Consider the following 19,895-nt stretch of genomic DNA (forward strand, 5'->3'; position numbering starts at 1 on the left):
TCCAGAAAGATTTATTATATAAAGGTCTCTCTTTAGCCTGCTGCAAAGAAAGCGCTTTTCTTTTGCTTCTCAATAAGTGGCGTCTAAGCCTCTTGGATCCCTGCTTTATATAAAGATTAAATAATGTTTGTTTGTTTGTTTTGTCTTGTAGAAATTTAATCACACTCGCTACTTTCAGTTTCAGTCCCTGTCAGGGTCAGCAAACAATTTCGGTAGCGTTTGCAGATTCTTCTGCGGCCCTGTGGTTTTTGGTTTCAGAGAGTATGGGGCGAGGGAGGGACCCTCTGAGTTGTGGGTTGGGGGTTGCGGCTCAGCCTCAGTTTTGCAACTGAGCCGGTAAAAATCAACATGTTTCTTTGTGGTCTTGTCCCGCGTCTCTGTTTTCTGCCCTGATGACTAGGCCCTGCTGTGGGCTGCATAGAAGTCCCAGCACTTCCAGGCAGGGTTATTCAGGGAAGTCACCGCACCTTCACTTTTCCCCCTCCTCCTGCAAGGAGCTCCAGCAGCTGTGAGGGGCAGCTGCTTTATTTCTTTCAGTCCATCGCCCCACACTTGGGGTTCTGACCTATGGTAGTTCTTATGCGCAGATCCCATGCCTAGACGTGCTGGTGTGCAGCTTGGGTGTTTTTAGTTGAGTTTTAGATGTTCAGCCTATTGTTGTTTGAAGGGGAGAGATCTAAGGACATCTCTCTCTCCACTATGTTTCCCAGAATCCCCCGCAAATTATTTCTTTATCACTAACTTTTGACAGTTTTAATATAAGTGTCTTGGAAGAGATGTTTTTCTATTGAGATAATTAGATGTTTTGTTAGCTTCTTGAACTCAAGAGTTTGACTCTTTCCATCAGACTGGGAAGTTCTCATCAATTATTTCTTTGGATAAGCTCTCTGTTCCCATATTGCCCTCTGCTTCTTCTGATATACCTATTATATTGTGCTTTGTAATGGAGTCAGATAGTTCTTATAGAGTTCTTTCAGTTTTTAGGGGTTTCTTTTTTTAATTTTAATTTTTTCAGTTACAGTCAATAATGTAACATTGTATGGTACATTGTAAGTATGTATGGTACAAGGCGGGTAGGGTAGTAGACTTATATTTTATTAGTTTTAGGTATACAGTTAGCACTTTGACATTTATATAACTTGTGAAGTGATTCCCACCATAAGTCTACTACCCTACCCACCTTGTACCATACATACTTGTTACATTATTGACTGTATTTCCTATGTTGTATTTTTCATCCCTATGACTATTTTGTAACTATCAACTTGTACTTGTTAATCTCTTCACCTTTTTCTCCCAGCTCCTCAAACCCCCTCCCATCGGTCAACTATCAGTTTGCTCTTTTGTATCTGAGTCTGTTTCTATTCTGTTTGTTTGTTTTTTAAGTTTTTTTCTAGATACCACATATAAGTGAAATCATGTGGTATTTGTTTTTATGTGTTTCATTTATTTTACTTAGTGTAGTACTCTCTAAGTCTATCCATGTTGTCACAAATGGTAAGATTTCATTCTTTTTTATGGCTGAGTAGTATCTATTGCATACATGTACCAATCTTCTTTATCCAACCATCTATTAATGGACAGTTAGGTTGTTACTATCTTTTGGCTAATATAAATAATGCTGCAGTGAACATTAGTGTCTCCTTTATAGAATTAGTGTTTTGGATTTCTTCAGATAAATATCCAGAAGTGGGATTACTGAGTCCTTTTTCTTTCTTGTGATAGCCTTTGTATTAAAGTCTATTTTGCCTGATTTAAGAATTCCTACCCCAGTTTTTTGTTTGTTTCCATTTTCATGAAATATCTTTTTACATTTCTTTCAGTCTGTGTGTGTCTTTTGATCTAAAGTAAGTCTCTTTATTGGCAGCATATATAGTGTCTTGTTTCCTTATCTGTTTAGCCACCTATGTTTTTTGATCAGAGCACTTAATCCATTTACATTTAATGTAATTATTTCTAGCTATTAGTTTTCTTCTTTCATTATTTGCATTTTTATCTTTTTTCCTTTTTTCCGCTTCTTAAAGAAGTCCCCGCAACATTTTCTGTAATATTGGCTTAATGGTGAGGAGCTCCTTTAGCTTTTTCTTGTCTGGGAAGCTCTTTATCTGTCCTTCGATTCTGAATGATAGTGTTGATGAGTAGAGTAATCTTAGTTGTAGGTTTTTGCTTTTCATCACTTTTAATATTTTGTGCTATGCCCTTCTGGCCTGCAAAGTTTCTATTGAGAAATCAGCTGACAGTCTGGGAGTTTCCTTATAGATAACTATTTGCTTTTCTCTTGATACTTTTAAGATTCTCTCTTTGTCTTCAATCTTTGACATTTTAATTATGACGTGTCATGGTGTGGGCCTCTTTGGGTTCATCTTCTTTGGTACTCTGTGTTTCCTGGACTTGTATGTCTGTTTCCTTCACCAGGTTAGAGGAAGTTTCCCATCGTTTTTTTCTTCAACTAGATTTTCAATCCCTTGCTTTGTCCCTTTTCATTCTGGTATCTCTATGATGCGAAAGTTGATACTATTGTTGTGCCAGAGGCCTCTTAAACTATCATATTTTGGATTCTTTTTTCTTTTTGCTGTCTTGATTGATTGGTGTTTTCTGCTACCTTATCTTTCAAGTTGCTGATTTGATCTTCTGCTTCATCTAATCTGTTGCTTCCCTCTAATGCATTCTTCATTTCAGTTAATGTATTCTTCATATCTGACTGGTTCTTTTATGTCTTCTATCTCCATTTTTATGTTTCCTAGCTCTTTGTTGAAGAGATCATTGAGCATCTTATAACCAGTGTTTTCAATTCTGTGTCTGGTAGATTTCTTGTCTCCATTTTGTTTAGTTTTTCGTTTTTTTTTTTTTTTTTTTTTTTTTGGAGTTTTGTTCTGTTCTGTCATTCTGAACATGTTTCTTTGTCTCCTCATTTTTGCTGACTCTCTGCGTTTGTTTCAATTATTAGGTAGGTCTGCTATATTTCCCAGTCTTGGCTTTAAGTTTTAGGTTTCCTGTGGGGCTCAGTAGTGCAGTCTCCCTGGTCACCTGTGCCAGTTGCTTCAGGTGTGTCCCTTGGGTGGGTTGTGTGTGGCTTCATGTTGTAGTTGAGTCTTGGTTGCTGTTGGCACATCAGTGGTAGGTGTTGACTCTCTGGCTCATAGGTTGTGAGGACTGACCATGACTACAGTGGAGGAGTTGTTGTGTAAGGGCTGACCCTATGGAGCAGGTTTCACTTTAATGGTGCTCTGGTGCCTGCCGAGTCTGCCCCTGGATGTGTCGTTTTTGGGTTGATTGAGTGTTGCTGTGGTGTGGTCTTAAGCTGGTCACTGAGTGTTAGTTCTGAGGCCTCATGGGAGTTTCTCTGGTGCAGGCCAAGGTCAGCCGCTGCCTGTGCCCTGTCCAGAGCCACTTGCTATGAGCTACAACGTTAACTGCCAATGGTTGCTACTTCTACTGTCCTTGGAGGTGTTTGGGAGAAGCTAAGCTGTAACTGAGGCCTGCTGCCACTAATGCCCCACTTGGGTCTGCTTAACAAAATATAAAGAGGTACAAGGCATACTGTGGCCAGATGCTGCTTGTTTTTGAAAGATTTTATGAAAGTCTAAAGCATGAGCCAAAACAAGCCACTTGTTTTAAAAACACTACTGAAAGTAGCTCGGGTTGACCTGCTAGTTGGGTAGGGCGAGGTGTCAGGGAATCACCAGGGCATAATGAATGGTATTAGCTAGAATAATGGAAACTCAAATATGGTGCCCGCCTGTGCTGCAGGAGGGGTAGAGGTTCTCAACAATGTAACAATGGCTTCTGCCAGCACTTTTATCCAGGAGAAAGCTGCCTCTCCATTTCTCACACTGAAGCCAGACAACTCCATTTCTTCCTGTATTTCCCTGGAATGAGTGAATCAGCAAGTAAGCTTGTGCATGGGACCTTTCAGAGGAAGGCCTAGGACTTCATCAGCCCTCCGTCTCACTCGGCCATAATCTTTGCTTGTGTTCACAGCCAGGAGTTATGGAGACTTCTCTCCCTAGCACTGGAACCACATATGGGCAGCCTGGCGTGCGGCTGTGACCCCTCACTCCCCAGGGGTCTCTGCAACCATGATATTTCTCTCAATTTTTCCCCGTCACACATGAGTGTGGAACCAGCCTATTCCACACATCTGCCCATCCTACCAGTCTTGATGTGGCTTCTTCTGTATGTCTTTAATTTTAGAATTTCTGTTCAGCTAGACTAGGTGATTCTCAGTGATGTTGTTCTGTAGTTTAGTTGTAATTTTCATAAGAGGAGGTGAGCACAGCATTTACCTGCTCCATCATATTGACCAGAAACTAGCCTCGATGCTTTTTATTTCTTTTTCTTGTCCGATTGCTCTTGCTAGGATTTCCAAAACTCTGTTGAATAAAACTGGTGAAAGTGGACATCCTAGTCTTGTTCCTGATCATAAGGAAATGCTTTTAGCTTTTCTCTGTTGAGTATGATATTAGCTGTAGATTTGCCATAAATGACCTTTATTATGTTGAGGTTTGTTCCCTCTATTCCCACTTTGCTGAGAGTTTTTTTTTTTATCATAAATAGATGCTAGATTTTGTCAAATACTATTTCTGCATCTATTGATATGATCATATTATTTTTATCTTTCATTTTATTTATGGTAAAATTCACCCTTGCAGCAGTCTGGCCCAGGACTTTTGTTTGTTCTTTCATTTTTTTTAACTTGGTTTTTTCTTCTGAGTCATTTTTAAATTCATTAGAGTTTACTAATTCTTCCTTCCATCTGGTCTTCTTTGTTTCTCATGCTCTCCAAATCATTCTTCATCTCGTTTATTGACTTCTTCAGCTCCAGAATTTCTGTTTGGTTCTTTTTTTCTATAGTTTTAGTCTCTATGGTAAAGTATTTTTTTTGTTCATTTATTTTATTCCTTCATTGAACTGTCTTTCTGAGTTTTCTTGTATCTCATTCAGTTTTTTCAAAACTTCAATCTAAAATTCTCTTTTTTAAATCAGAGTCCTTCATGTTTTTAGTTTGGTTTCTGGAGACTTTCTATTTTCTTTCTGAGCTAACTTGATCATTCATAATACTTGATGGATTGCTTCTCTGCACTGGCATTTGAGATAGTGAACTCTTCTTTTTAGGTATGGTTTTTATCTTTTAAAGATCCCTTCAACTGTGGAGGGAATGAGTAGATTTTGGAAAATCCTAAGGAACAATAATGTAAACATGGTAGGCAGAGGAAAAAGGATTAGAGCATAGCCCACTGAGAAAGACCATGGAAGTAAAGCAATATATAGCTGTCAGCAATATCAGATACCATCAGCACTTAGGTAATTAAGAATTAATGAGGTCTGACACAGGACAACATAAGGGTCTTTTATATTACTGACTGAAGATATTTCAGTAGCGTCCTGACAACATAACAGAAGCAAGATTATAGAGAATTGAAAAAATAAGTGGGTAATGAGGGAGTAGAGACAAGTGTTGACAATCCTGTGAATAATGTGGCCTTGAAAAAAGAAAGTATGGTACTTGCAAAGGAGCATTTAGCCAGTGAAAGTTTTTAATGTGGGATAGACATTAAATGATTTTAATTGATGATAGGAAGGAGTCAGTAAAAATGACAGATAAAGTTGAAGGTATAAGAATGAGAAGATATGTGCTAGATTCAGGCCTATAAGGAGGCTGTAGAGAATGGAGTGATTCCAGGGAAGAAATAACCTTTTAATGCAAATTCCTGGGCTGAAAATAACCCCAGAAGTGCTATTTCATTAGGTCTGTGATCTGCTTTCAACAAATACGATTCAGTGATCCTCAGACCACATTTTGATAAACACTTCTCTTTTCTTCTATTTCCTCCATCTATTAAGCTACTCTTATGTTTAGTTTCTTTCTCATCAAGTCTAGAACCTAGGTCTCCTGATTCATAGTCTAGAGTTTTCTAAGATAAGAAAGATAGCGGAAGTCCTGTGGCCCTAGAAGTGGGTGACTGAAGTAGAGTGATGGTGAAAATCATTGGGACTGAGGAAGTAAAGGAAGTGAAAAGCACTGGTAGCTGTTTGAATTCTTGCTTACATCAAAGTAACTTGTAGGTCATTAGAAAAAAACATATGTAGATACCAGACTTCATCTCAACAGACTCTTCTGGTTTAGTGGCTCTTGGATGGAGCCTGGGACATGTATATATTTATATCTGTATATTTTTAAATCTAGGCTGAGTCTAATGCACAGCCCAGATTGAGAACCACTACATTGGTTTTCTACATGGTCAGTAAAGTTCACTCAGCTTTTTGGAAGAGCTTGGAGTGAAAAGGAAAACTGGTAAGCTTAGAGTCATGTCATCTAAACTGATTATAATTCTAGTATTCCTTAGGCAGTCAAGGGAATTTGTTACTTTCCAAGCATCATGGTTTTTTGTTGTTGTTGTTGTTGTTGTTGTTGTTGTTGTTGTTGTTGTTGTTTTGAAAAAGACTATGGCAATCCCACAGGCTTCTCTGGAAAGGTGTATATATGTGTTGCATTAAAAATTACACACAATTTGGGGGTGGGGAATGGTTTTCTTTTTTGTTGTTATTCTTTCCAATACAGGAATGAAAAGGGAAATTATGAGAAGAAAGGGAATCTGATTTTTAAAAAGAGAAAAAGAAAAAAAAATGGTAGAGAACAGCTACTAAGAAGGACTTTAGAGTAAACTAGAAGAAACCAAGGACTGTGAATCAGGATACTTAGGTTCTAGAACCAGCTTTCTTTTACTTAGTTCTGTGACCTCCAATTTTAGAATCCTTCATTAAACCAAGCAACTGAGCACTAAATCAACATTTCCAAAGGTCTGTTCTATGGAATCTTAGTCTTATCATATGCCATTAAAATATCCTTGGTTTTTCACATATGAAGGAGAAACCCTGTTTTGCCTAACTTGATGAATGTGGTTTTCATTGTTATGAATAAATGGTTTTGAGGTGATTTGGTTTGAAATATCAAGGCATTCTCACAGATTCTGTCTGGCTCTTCAGACAGTAGAACCTTTTTAGAGCTTTTGATTGATGAAATAATGATGTTTCTTAAAGTGCTTTTAAATTACTCCTGAAAGCTCTGCTTCTTAGTGAACTGGTCATAAACTGTTAGATTTGCGCCATCTCTTGGGCAGTGAATGGCGTCCTTATCTAAAAAGGCCATTTCACTAGAACTGCAGTTTTCTCTTTTTAAAAAAATTGCTTCTCAGAAATGTTTTCACTATTTCCATCACTAGTTTTTGAGAGAAATTTTTCAGGCCAACTTTTTTGAACATTAGAATGTATTCTTTCATAATTATTAGCAAATCAGAACATTTCAGTCTGTTGGTAGTGTTGGTGAAAGTCTTTCCCTGGGAAAGGACCACATGTTTTCTGTTCTAAGAAGAGGATAGGAAAAGATTGAGGCTAGAGTTTGTTGTAGTTAGTGTATCTATACTTCTCTGTTTTTTCTAATGTGTGAATCTGAGAAATTCTAAAAATGCTTTTTAATTCTTTTAAAGAATCCCACATCCTACTGTGCTCTATCCTCATGAGTGAATAATTTATGTCTCTTTACAGACAATAGGTCCATAAGTGCCTGAGACTAGATTTCTTCTGCTCCGGCGCATCTCATTCCAGGTGCTCAGCCTGAAATTTTATCTCTCAAGAATCCTACTAGAAGACAGATTCGAATATCATAATTAAGTCTGTATATGAAGGACTGAGGTCTTTCAATTAAAAAAAAAAAGGCAATAGCCTCCTTGAACAAGGCAAGATTCCAAGAGTGGCTGGCTGCCCCTGGAAAGCAGAGATCAATCTTGTGGATATCCATTGGCTTCTGAGACTCTTATCAGAGATTAGGCACCTTTAATACTTGGGAGTGACTGTTCCCCATAAAACACTACAAAATTAGCTTTAATGAACTGACAAGGATACTGAAGCTGTTAGTACTGGTATATTTCCTGAGGGTCCTGCTGGAAGGAAACAAAGCTTTGGTGACATACAATTTAAGAACTGCAAAGGGTGTAGTAAGCCTGGTGGAGAACTAAATCCAGATGCCCGAAAATGAAGGTAAACATTCTGAAAAATGAAAAGAGTGAAATCTCCTTTGTATATGAGAAGGATCATCTTAAAGAGAGCAGAGGAGAGAAGATCTCTGGAGTTTGAATATGGAGCTGAATTTATCCCCTTAGAGTAGGCCCTCAACATAGGTTTGTATCACATCTCAGTGATTTTCATCTCCCACTTAAATCATTTGGAGACTTTAGAATTTAAAGTGTTGTTGCCAAAGCAAACCCCAGACCGATTGGGATAAAATTGGATTTATCCAAATCTCTGGGAATAGGAGCTGAACATTGGCATCTTTTTTAAATTTCCCAAGTGTAAAGCAGGAGCTGAAAACTACTAAGCTCTCTTGAGCTTCCCATATACCACAATAAATGGAGTTGTACCACAGAAGAGAAAAGTCCTGCATTGAATTAATTCTTCAATATAATAGAGGAACAAGAATGTCACAATTACATCATCCAACCTTTAAAGCTTATGTCTTAGACTACTTTTCTCAAAACTGTTTGCCATCCTAATACAAAGCAAAAGTTTCAAGATTTAGGTTCAGCCTTAATACCTTGTATTGACAAAATGCTTTTTTTCTCTTTTACCCAGTTATGCCTTTTTAGAATGCTGTACTTTCCCAGGAGAGGAACATGGAGGAGATGGAAATGAATGATGAATCACAGATAGTCAGGTCCCAGGTAAATTCAGTTTTACTGTCCTCTGAAATGCTATTATAGTTCTCAGAATGTGAGCACTTTAATTTTTCAGTTCTCAAGTGCTAATCTCCAAAACTCCAGAGCCCTTGAAACTCTTGTGACAGATGATAATCTGTATAGCAGCAGTCCCCAATTGTTTGGCACCAGGTACCAGAGCTCCTATGAGAATCTAATGCCTTATGATCAGAGGTGAAGCTGAGGTGATGATGCTAACGCTGGAGAGCAGCTGCAAATACAGATGAAGCTTCGCTGGCTTGCCTGCTGCTCACCTCCTATTGTGAGGCCAGGTTCCTAACAATCCAGGGACTGGTACGAGTCTGCAGCCCGTGGGTTGGAGACTCCTACTCTTTAGAATGTTACCCATTCACCTTATACACCCCTTTATAGCTCTTCTCCCCTCCAGCATTTTTCCCAGATCATGTAGTCATGTCTGTACTAGATGTTGTAAAAGAAACAAAAGAAGCCATAGACTGTCTTTTAATCACTCTTCACTTAAACAGCTCACTAGAATCGAAACAACACTTGCCATTCTCTCTGTAAACAATTGATGATGCCTCGGTCACTATGACTGCTTGGAGCTAATGGCATTTTTAAATATGCCTGAGGACATCTGCTGACACAAGTTAATTTTTATCTTCCAAAACCTGTTTAAGCCTATTGTTACAATTCTATAATTTGATTAAGTATTATGTAAACTGATAAGGTATAACTACGTTTGTTTATTTCTATGAAAACTAATTGTTTCTATGAAAACTAGTTGACTCTTTTGGAAAGACTCAGTAAATGCCAATCACTTTTTAAAAAAAAAATTCTATCAAATTAGGAGTGAGCAAATCTGTAAAACACCGAAGGAAAATCATAAAAATCTTACAGGATTCTATAGCTATATTATTTCCCAACTGTCATTTGCTTATTATAGTTAAAGGAAACAGAAACTAATGCATTATGGGTATGAGCATTCAGTCATTAAAATCATTCTCATAGAAAGATGAACCAAGTAATATAATTCCTATATTTTAAATTAAAATAAAATGTTTAAGATATCTTTTGTGGCTCTCCACTTTAACCAGATTTTTTGCTTAACACATCAGATACCAGTCTCAGTTGCTTCAGGTAGGAAGACTTCTATCATTCCTGGTTCTATGAGATAATCATTATGTCTACTTAGCAAATAAACTCATTGGAGGAAGTTTTAAAAGCCTACATCATACAGTTAATAGTTGGATACTACTATGCATGCAAAAGACAGCAAATACAAGAGAAGGGAGAAATCTGATTGAGACTAGAGGGCTGAGGGAAGATGTCATAAAGGAGGTAGAGTTTGAATTTGTGCTGATATCATGTAGGGTTTGGAGGTTAGAGAAGACAGAACCATTGCAGACAGGAAATAAAACTTGAGCAAGAGCAAAGACAATAAAGAGACTGTCAGCTGGAGCTGATTATTTATTTGGTACATTAGTGCTTTGGGGTCTTTGGTCTGCAAAGAATAGATTCATTTCAAGGCTCCTCACAGACAGGAATAAAAATAGACATCAAGAACTAATGTGGCATATGTGCTTCTTGGCATTCTAACCAGAGGAGTTTGTTTTAATTTTCCAGAACCAATTATTCTGTTAGGAAAGAAAATGATTCATTTATTCAACAGATATTTTTTGAGTAGCTACTATGTGGCAGAACTTAAGCTTGGCATCAAATATACATCGGTGAGCAAAACAGATGTGGTCCTAAAGCCAAGTTGCTTACAATCTAACAGAGACAGACATTCAGCAAATATACTAATAAACCATAAATTGAGATGTTTATTATACAAAATTAGAGTAAGGTGCTGTTAATGTACATTAGAGAATCGGGGAAGAACTCTCTGGGGAAGTGAAATTTAAAGTGAGATGTTAAGGATATATAGATGTTATAAAACATATGTGGAAAAGAACATTTTAGGCATGTACTAAATATCATGGATATGTTCAAGAAGTTAAAATAACACCACTGGTGGTTGAAATGGAGGGAGGGAAAGAGTGATTAGAGATAAGCTTGGAGAAGCACGCATGTGGCCATGAAAAATTCGGGTTTTATTCTAAGTGCAGTGAAAAGCTTTTGAGGGAATTTAAATAGAATACTAACATAAGTAACTGAATTCCACTTAAAAATCACCCTGATGCATACTATGTAATAAGTGAATTTGTGAGAGTCAAGAATGGAAAGGGGAGAACCACTTAGGAAGCTGTCGCTGTATTGTAAATGACAGAAAATGATAGCTTAAAACTAGAAGATGGAGAAAAATAGATGGTTTTGAGAGCTTTACTTTGGGAAACAGCAGAGATGAGCAAGAGGGGTACAGTCAAAGGAAGAAAAGATGATTTCAAAAAATGTAGCCCAGGAAATGGCAGGGTAATGGTAAATCAGATCATGTCATTCCTCTGCTCAAAATGTGTGGCTCCCGTTTCACTCACAGTAAAAACCAACATCCTTATGATGGCCTAAACAGTCCCAGAAAATCTAAAATCTGGACCTGTTACTTTTCTGACTTTATCATTTATTTCTACTCCTTGCTCACTCTACTTTAGCCAAGCTTGGCCTCATTCTTCTTTCTTGAACATGCCACAAACACTATTGCCTTAGGACCTTTGTACTGTTTTTTCAAGTCTTTTCTCAAATGTCACCTCTTCATTGACATCTTTTCTATATTATTTTTTGTTTAGATGATATGAGAGTCTTTCTCACAACAGATTTTTAAAAACTTAAAAGCAAGCATTATTTCATGCATGTTTTTATATATGTCATAAAAGATGATAGAAGGATAGACACTAATTGTTGTTTCAAAAATTTTGACCTGGATTACTCAGAGCCCCCTTAAGACTCTTAGCATAAGTCTCGGACATCCTAACATTTGTCTGCTGCTGTACTTTTGCCCCTTCCCCTAAGGTCCTCAGTAAGAAATGGTTTCTGGCTGAACAGGGATGTATTTGATGTTTCAGGAATCACTGACATTCCAGGATGTGGCTGTGGACTTCACCAGAGAGGAATGGGACCAGCTGTACCCTGCTCAAAAGAAACTCTACCGAGATGTGATGCTGGAAAACTACAGGAATCTGGTCACACTGGGTAAGGGTGGTGTCCCTGTAAAACTGGAAACCATTCTGTTGGGTTTACAGTATCCCACCTTTACCTGGGCGGGGGGATATGTTCCAAGACTCCCAGGGGATGCCTGAAACTATGAATAGTGCTAAACCCTACATATACTGTTTTTTTCCTGTCCAATCGTACCTATGAAGAAGTTTAATGCTTTTTCATCTTAACTAAGTACTTAACATACACTGTAGCCATAACTATTGCAGTTTGAAGTGTGACAGCAAAACAAGCATGAACTTCTTTTTCTTTCACAATTTCACAGATAGAAGATATGTTCTTACCATAGATCTAAGCAACTTAAGGATATAATTATTTTTCTTTCTTTATTAAGTTGAGAACTGTCACCTTTTTACTTAAAGGAAGCACTTATGGCTTCTATTTGGCATATCTGAATTGCCAGCATCACTACTCTCATGCTTTGGGGCCATTATTAAGTTAATAAGAGTTACTTGAATACAAGCAGTGTGATATCCCAACAGTCGAACTGATAACCTGATAGCTAAATGACTAATGGGCACAGAGCATCTACACTGTTGATAGCTGGACAGAGGGATCATTCATGTCCCAGGCAGGACAAAACAGGATGGCACAAGATTTCATCACAGTACTCAGAACAGCCCACAATTTAAAACTTATGAATTGTTTGTTTCTGGAATTTTTCATTTAATATATTTTTGGACTGCAGTTGACCATGAGTAACTAAAACCACAGAAGGTGAAACCGTGGGTAAGGGGTCACTACTCTTATTTTCTCAAGTAGTGAAAACTTTCGTAGCCTTTGCGAATGTAGTTCAGGCCAGGACAGAAGAATGCTAATCAGTTTTGTAGACAGAGACCTTTGTTCCCTGGTCTTTCTCTTCAGGTAAAAAGTCTTCACTTTGTTGAGTTTTAGATGGGTACTTTTATTTTGCTGCCTTTGAAGCCTCCCTTTTCCAAATCCAGAGATCCTTAAAGGCTAAAAAGTTTGGAAATTAGCCTGAAAGAAATTTTCATTCCCAGTATAAATTTCTGAGATACATTTTTCCTATGAATAGGGCATCAACTTTATAAGCCAAAGGTGATCACTCAGTTGGAGCAAGAAGAGCAGTGGATGATGGAAAGAGACAGCCCACTAGACATTCATCCAGGTGAGAAGCAATCATTTAAGTATTTGCTACTGAGTGAAAGGAAATAGTCACTTTTGAAATATTCAACTCAGTGTGCTCCACATAGCTCCCTCTGGAATCTAAACAATACTGAAAACTTTAAAATTTCAGTTCATATTTGTTTTTTTTCCAAAGTGAAAATGGCCCTCTTATTTTTTTTAATTAAACATAATATATGCTTATTATTAAAAAATTTTACACAACATGAAAGTTATTTTGAAGGTATTAGTTTGAATATCCATAAATACCTAGATGTTGCAAATCTCCATATAGTGTTTTCCTTTTATTTTTTATTCACACATTCTCTTTTGATTTTGTTTTTGTTCTTTTACTATTTATTAGTTTCCTATTGATTTTTTTTTTATTAAATTTATTGGGGTGACATTTGTTAATAAAATTATATAAATTTCAAATGTACAATTCAATAATACATCATATGTGTATTGCATTGTATTCACCACCCAGTCAAATTTCCTTCCATCACAATATATATGACCCCCTTTACCCTTCTCTTTTCCATATCAAAAATCTTTTGCCATTTTTACCTACCTTTTTTTTCTTTTATTAGAAAACTCTTTAAACTTGTCCAAAATTTATAGCCCTGATTTTAATTCTTTTGTTCACCTTTGCGTTATGACCCCTACTCTACTTAACGTTACTAAAATGATTTTCTTGGAGATTACTTCTAACTTCCTTCCAGTCAAATCTGGTGGCTAAAAAACCACTTCATCTTCTATTTGACTGTGTCGACTTTACTTTTATGAAATTTTCTTCCACCCTAGCTTGTGATACACACTATTCTTGCCTCTCCTAGCCTCTCTCCTGTATCTTTACCTGCTCCTTTACTACCTTCTCTCCCTCCTTATTCTTCTAAAGGTATGTATTCCTATGGACTTGATGTTCCATTCTGTAGTACAGTGCTTTTAAGTAGTCATTTTATGTCATTTTCCCATTTCTAGTCTATTTCACCCACATTCTTTTTCCAGATTTTAGATTATATTTTTGTTTATGAATGTCATGTTACTAATTTAATTAAGTACTGTATTTCAAAACCTGGATCTGTTGATTTTATGCTGTTCTTCAAACATCTCACTAAATGAGTCTTCTTGACCAAAAAAAAGAAAAACTCCTCCTTAGTTCCCTATTATTGGCATACCACCAATAATGCTCTGCCTGGGTTATATTAGCAAATAGTTGACTGCTAAATGTATGCTATTTTCCACTCTGGTCCATTAAGCAAGCTACCCTGCTCCATCTCTAACTAGTTTTCCACTCTGATTCTTTGTTCTGGCACCTTGTTTCATCAGTTGGATTTGGTTTTGTGTCATTTGAACTTCAGCTTTTTCAATTTCAATTTGACTTTGACTTGGCTCTCCTCCTTGCTTTTTAGTGCTCTAGGTTATTTTAGGTAGAAAACTTTGTTCCTATTTCAGCCACATTGAACCTGAATTTTGCAAAGCCTGACCAGTGCTGGCCATTCCATAAGTAGAGGCTAATAATTAAAACATTTCATCAAGAACCCCTAGCACTTTCCCTGACAACAGTGGGTAACATTATTTCTCTGAACCTCCATACCCGGTCTTGGGAAGTAGAAAACTAAAGAAAGAAAATGTACAACTCTCTTTTTAGGTGAACTGCCCGAGTAGGCATCTACAGCAAAAGGCAGAGCTGTTCTTTCCTGTGGGTACATATGCCGCCATGTGTAGGATCCACACTGTTTCTCATATGTCCCTACCCACAGACCCTCAACTAGAGAAAATAATTACTAACTTACGAAAATTTCCAGACGTCATTATGCATCTATATATAGATACCCAAGGTTCTTGGTTCATAGATCAGCTTGAACAAGTAATTATTTTCACATCCTCCTTGTCAGAGACAGGCAGGCTAGCAGTCTTCTCCAAGGAGAATACTTACATTTTTGCATTATCTTATACAATCTTATGAGGATGTGGTAAAATATTTCTGTTGATTGAAGGACTGAGATAGAATGATCTGGCTTTAGTGACCTAATTCTGTTGTGCTCTCTGGGGTATTGCCTCCCTCGTTGTTATTGACATCTGCTGATGTCTATTTATCTAAAAATCTCTTCCTAGCTAAGATGAGACCTGGAAAGCATTTAATGGATTTTGCAACAAAGAGGTCAGTAATTGTAGTAAAAAGAGGAATGACAGAGGAGTGTTTAGAACAATCAATTTGTACATTGTTGAGTGAACAGAGGTTTTAAAAAAAAAAGTAGAACTAGTAAGCGTACAGTATTCTCACAGGAAACTAGAATGAGAAGGAGAGACAATAAAGAAGATGTTTACTAAAATAAAAAGGTGGTGTCAAAAGAGGATTGTTCTAAGTAGGAATGATTTTAGCTTGCTTATAATGCCAAAGGGAAGGAGTCAGTGGAGAAGGTACATAGAAAATAGATACAAAAGAGTCAAGATTCTAGAAGAAATAGGAATAGAATTGGAGAGAAAGAGATTAGGATGATTTTGTACATAAATAAGTTTGTTTGTGGAAGATATGGGAAGTTCACAAATGGTGATTTTTATTTCCTTGGTAAAGTCCTCTTGGATGTAAAAGAATTGAGAGGTCAGGTAGAGATCTTGAGGAGCACTTGCTATAGCATACTAAGATCAATGGAAGCTGACCAAAGAGTAGTAAAGGGATTACTGAGAAGTTCTGAGGGCCCAAAGATTTATCCTGATAGATATGTGGTTTCTAATTTCCATGGGTATGCCATTTCTCTTGTTATATTAAGCACTGGAAGAAGTTTGTAGAGCCTCGGTTGAAGGCCTGTTCGACTGTTGAAACTAAACGAGGAAACTGTGAAAGAGAGTTAGTTAATTTAAGTGAATTGAAATAGAGTCCAAGAAGTGACAAGAAGTAAACTAAGGTCTGAAGAGGACTGAAAACTGAAAGACAACAAAAAAAATCAAAGAAATGGAAGTCTAGATTAGGTCAAAATGTGAATAAGAGCATGAGACTACTCTGGGCAGGAAAGTGTGTGATACTGAGTTTGAGATGTCTTATGTGGAGCAAAGTTCAGAGTGTAACTTTGTTGCTAGGTATATAGATTGTTGAAGTGGAGTTAGAAAATAAGATGGAAGAGCCTCATTCAATAGCAACTAAAAAGATAAAATACCTAGAAATAAACTTTCTACAAGAAATATGCAACACCTACATGATGAAAACCTTAAGATACTTATGAAAGACACAAAAATAAACAACTAAATGAACATACCAAGATGTCAGTGTAATCCCATAAAAAGTACCTGCAATTTTTTGGAAGGCTCTAGATAAGCTCATTCTAAAGTTCATGTGAAAAAGTGATGTCAGAAGCATGGTGCTGTGAGAGGTCTCCCCAGATCTCTTCCCCTTTGAAATAACAACAAACTGAACATTTGCAACTCAAAAAATAACACCCAACCTGCACACAAGCACATCTGAGAGATCTGCTCATCAGAGCATCCAAAGGTGGGTAGTTCCACATGAAACTGGGAGGCATATTAGCAGTGTGAAACAAAGGAGCTGTGTTATGCAGCCAGAACTCCCTGCAGAAGGAGGGGAAGGGGACATAACACATCCGGGTCTTCCTTTGAAACCCATAGCAGTACTGCCTGAGTGATCAGCATATTCCATGTAGTGGAGCCCAGGGATCAAGGCAGAGAGCGGGGCAGAGACTAAGTATGGAAGGGCAACAGCTGTGGCTTAGCAACCACCATTGCCAAGCAGGAAGCTGAGTCACAGAGCCTGGACACACCGTGTCCTTCCACCAATCCAGAGCATGTCCTTCCCTCCCCCATATCCTCTCAGAGCTAACATCATTGAGCCCAGGGGAATTTGCGCAACCAGTACTAAACATATACTACAGACGGTACAAGAGAGAGGAGCGGCGGTATCAAAGGAAAACAGCTGAAACCTGGAGAACAGCAATAAGGGAAGGGAAACAGCCACAAACACAGCAGACCTTTCTTAATCAATCCCACACCCACTTAGTCAGACTGAGTCAGAAGGAAGAAGCAGAACATTGCATCTGACTCTTGGGGCAGTAATGGGACTTCAGGACCTCTTCAGACTCAGACCCCCCATCTTCCACTGCACCTTTCCATAGGGTGGAGCCCTGGGACTGAGGGACCTGATCGCAGAAAAGGCACATAGCTCACCAGAGGAGAGGCTTTATAGCCTCAAAGCAGAGATATAAGAGGCTTGGATGTCATCTACTAGAAATCAAAAGAAAAACCTCTTCTTATCAACCTTCTAAAGAGATATAATAACAATTTTTCTTTTTTAAAAAGAAAAAGCAAAGTATTCCCATTAACACCCGGGCAGAAAAATAGTCCATCAAACACCATGAACAACCAAGGTGACAAGGCAACTCAGAAAGAAAGTGAAAAATCTCCAGGAAATAAGCTCAAACACATAGAAGTAGGAGATTTAAATGACAGAGAATTCAGGATTGCACTTCTGAAAAACTCAACTAGATGAAAGAAAATTCTGACCAACAATTCCAAGAAATCAGAAACAAAATAAATGAACAAAACGAATACTTTTACCAAGGATATTGAAACCATTAAAAAAAAAAAAAAAGGAACCAAACAGAACTTCTGGAGATGAAGAACACATTAAAAGAGATGAAGAATGAAATAGTGAGCTTAGGAAATAGAGCTGACTGGATGGAGGAAGAATTAGTGATATTGAAGACAGAAATTTGGAAATGATGCAGAAGGACGAAGAGACTTAAGATAAAAAAAGAAGAAACTCTGCAAGAACTATCTGACACCATCAGAAAAAGCAATATAAGAATAATGAGTAGACCAAAAGGAGAAGAGAGAGAGAAGGGAATAGAGAGCATATTCAAACAAATAGTGAGTACTTCCAAAACCTATGGAAAGAACTGCATCCTTGAATCCAAGAAGCAAATAAAACACCAAATTATCTCAACCCAAACAGGCCTTCTCAAAGACACATTATACTAAAATTGTCAAAAATTAATGACAATTCCCAAGGCAGACAGGAAAAAGAAAAGGGTAACCTATAAAGGAAAACTCATTAGACTGTCTTTGGACTCCTTAACACAAAACTTATAAGCAAGAAAGAAGTGGCACCAAATATTCAAACAATGAAAAAAATTACCAGCCAAGAATAAATATATCCTGCAAAGATCTCCTTTAGATATGAAAGAGAAATAAAGACCTTTCCAGACATAAAAAAAAGCTGCAGGAATTCCCCACCATAAGGCCTTCATTATAGGAAGTACTAAAGGGGGTAATTCTACCTGAAACAAATGGACAAAATACATAACCATGAGTAAGATGACTAACAGGCAGACAGCAGCAGGAAATTGCAACCCTTATTAAGAAAAGGGTATTATAAGCTTAAATATTACATAATGGTTGAAGGTCAAAAAAAAAACTTTAAACAAAGAAAACAGCTACTGCAACTTAGAAATGAATGTTCAGTATATATAGTAATAATTTGAGACAAAAACAAAAGGGGAGGGAGTAAAGATCCAAATTCACAGAGGTGAATGGAGATAAAGTGCATGCAGAAGAAAATGGACAACTGTATGTATGTGTGTATATATATGTGTGTATATATACACATACGTATACATATACATGTATATGTATATATATGCACACATTATGTATGTATACATACATACATACATATATACCCATCCTTTACGTAAACTTAATGGTAACCACACTCCATAAATCCAGAACTGAGACACATAGCATATAAAACATGAGGAAACAGAGGGAAAATCCACAGAATACCACAAAATTAAAATAACAGAAACACAAGAACAAAGAAACAATGGAGACACTGAACTACCAGAAAACAAAAAGTAAAATGGCTATAGGAAAACCTCATATTTCAATAATCACCCTTAGTGTAAATGGACTGAACACACGAATAAGAAGGCACAGAGTACCAAACATGATCAGAAAACAAAACCCAACCAAATACTGCCTTTATCAGACACATCTCAGCTACAAGGACAAAAATAGACTCAAAGTGAAAGAGTGGAAAGTCACCATACTTATTTCTGACAATATAGATTTGAAGATAAAAAGGGTAATGAGAGACAGTGATGGACACTTCATAATGATTAAGGGTGTTATACATCAAGAATATCTAACACTTAATATTTATGCTCCCAACCAACTACTAACAACTAAAAGGAGAGACTGACAAAAACACAACTATGGTAGGGGACCTAAATACCTTATGTCAGCTATGGATAGATCAAACAGAAAATAAGGAAATATCATCCTTATATGACACATTATATCAATTGGACATAATCAATATTTACAGAGTCTTTTATCCCAAGACAGCAACTTATACATTCTTCGCTAGTACACATAGAACATTCTCAAGGGTCATATGTTGAGATACAAAACTAGTCTCAACAAATTTAAGAAAATTGAAATCATACCAACCATATTCTCTGACCATAATGTTTTGAAACTGGAGGTCAATTGTAAGAGAAGGCAAGAAGAACTACAAAGACATGGAGATTAAACAACATGCTACCGAAGACTGACTAGGTAACAGAAGAAATAGGAGAGATCAAGAGATACATAAAAACAAATGAGAATGAAAGTACAACAAAACAAAAGTTTTGAGACTCCACAAAAGCGGTAATAAGAGAAAAGTTCATATCATTACAAGCCTGTCTCAAGAAACAACAACAAACCCAAATAAAAAACCTAAAATTACATCTTTAAAAATTAGAAAAAGAAGAACAAATAAAGCCCAAAGCCACAAAGGAAGGAAATAGTCAAAATTAGAGCAGAATTAAATGAAATTGAGAACAAAAAGACAATAAAAAAAAAAACTAATGCAATAAATAGCTGGTTTATAGAGAAGATTAATAAAATTGA

General features: G+C 37.0%; 1 protein-coding gene across 7 annotated transcripts in view; it reads left to right on the forward strand.

The window, feature by feature from the left end:
• Nucleotides 1–19,895, forward strand: part of ZNF713 (zinc finger protein 713) — a 62,266-nt gene that overhangs the window by 23,776 nt on the left and 18,595 nt on the right. For 5 of the 7 annotated variants that reach the window (XM_039849056.1, XM_039849061.1, XM_039849058.1 and 2 more), the window contains exons 2-4: nt 8,629–8,717; nt 11,711–11,837; nt 12,898–12,990. In XM_039849056.1, coding sequence (XP_039704990.1) covers nt 8,670–8,717; nt 11,711–11,837; nt 12,898–12,990 — 268 coding nt within the window. In that variant the 5' untranslated portion in view covers nt 8,629–8,669. Of the gene's footprint in view, nt 1–8,628; nt 8,718–11,710; nt 11,838–12,897; nt 12,991–15,104; nt 16,252–19,895 lie in introns of those variants that run through there. The other 2 variants (XM_039849062.1, XM_039849059.1) reach the window with 2 other exon arrangements.

The sequence above is a fragment of the Pteropus medius genome, unplaced genomic scaffold (genome assembly GCF_902729225.1).
Source record: "Pteropus medius unplaced genomic scaffold, Ma_sr-lr_union100, whole genome shotgun sequence".
In the NCBI taxonomy this organism is placed as follows: domain Eukaryota; kingdom Metazoa; phylum Chordata; class Mammalia; order Chiroptera; family Pteropodidae; genus Pteropus; species Pteropus medius.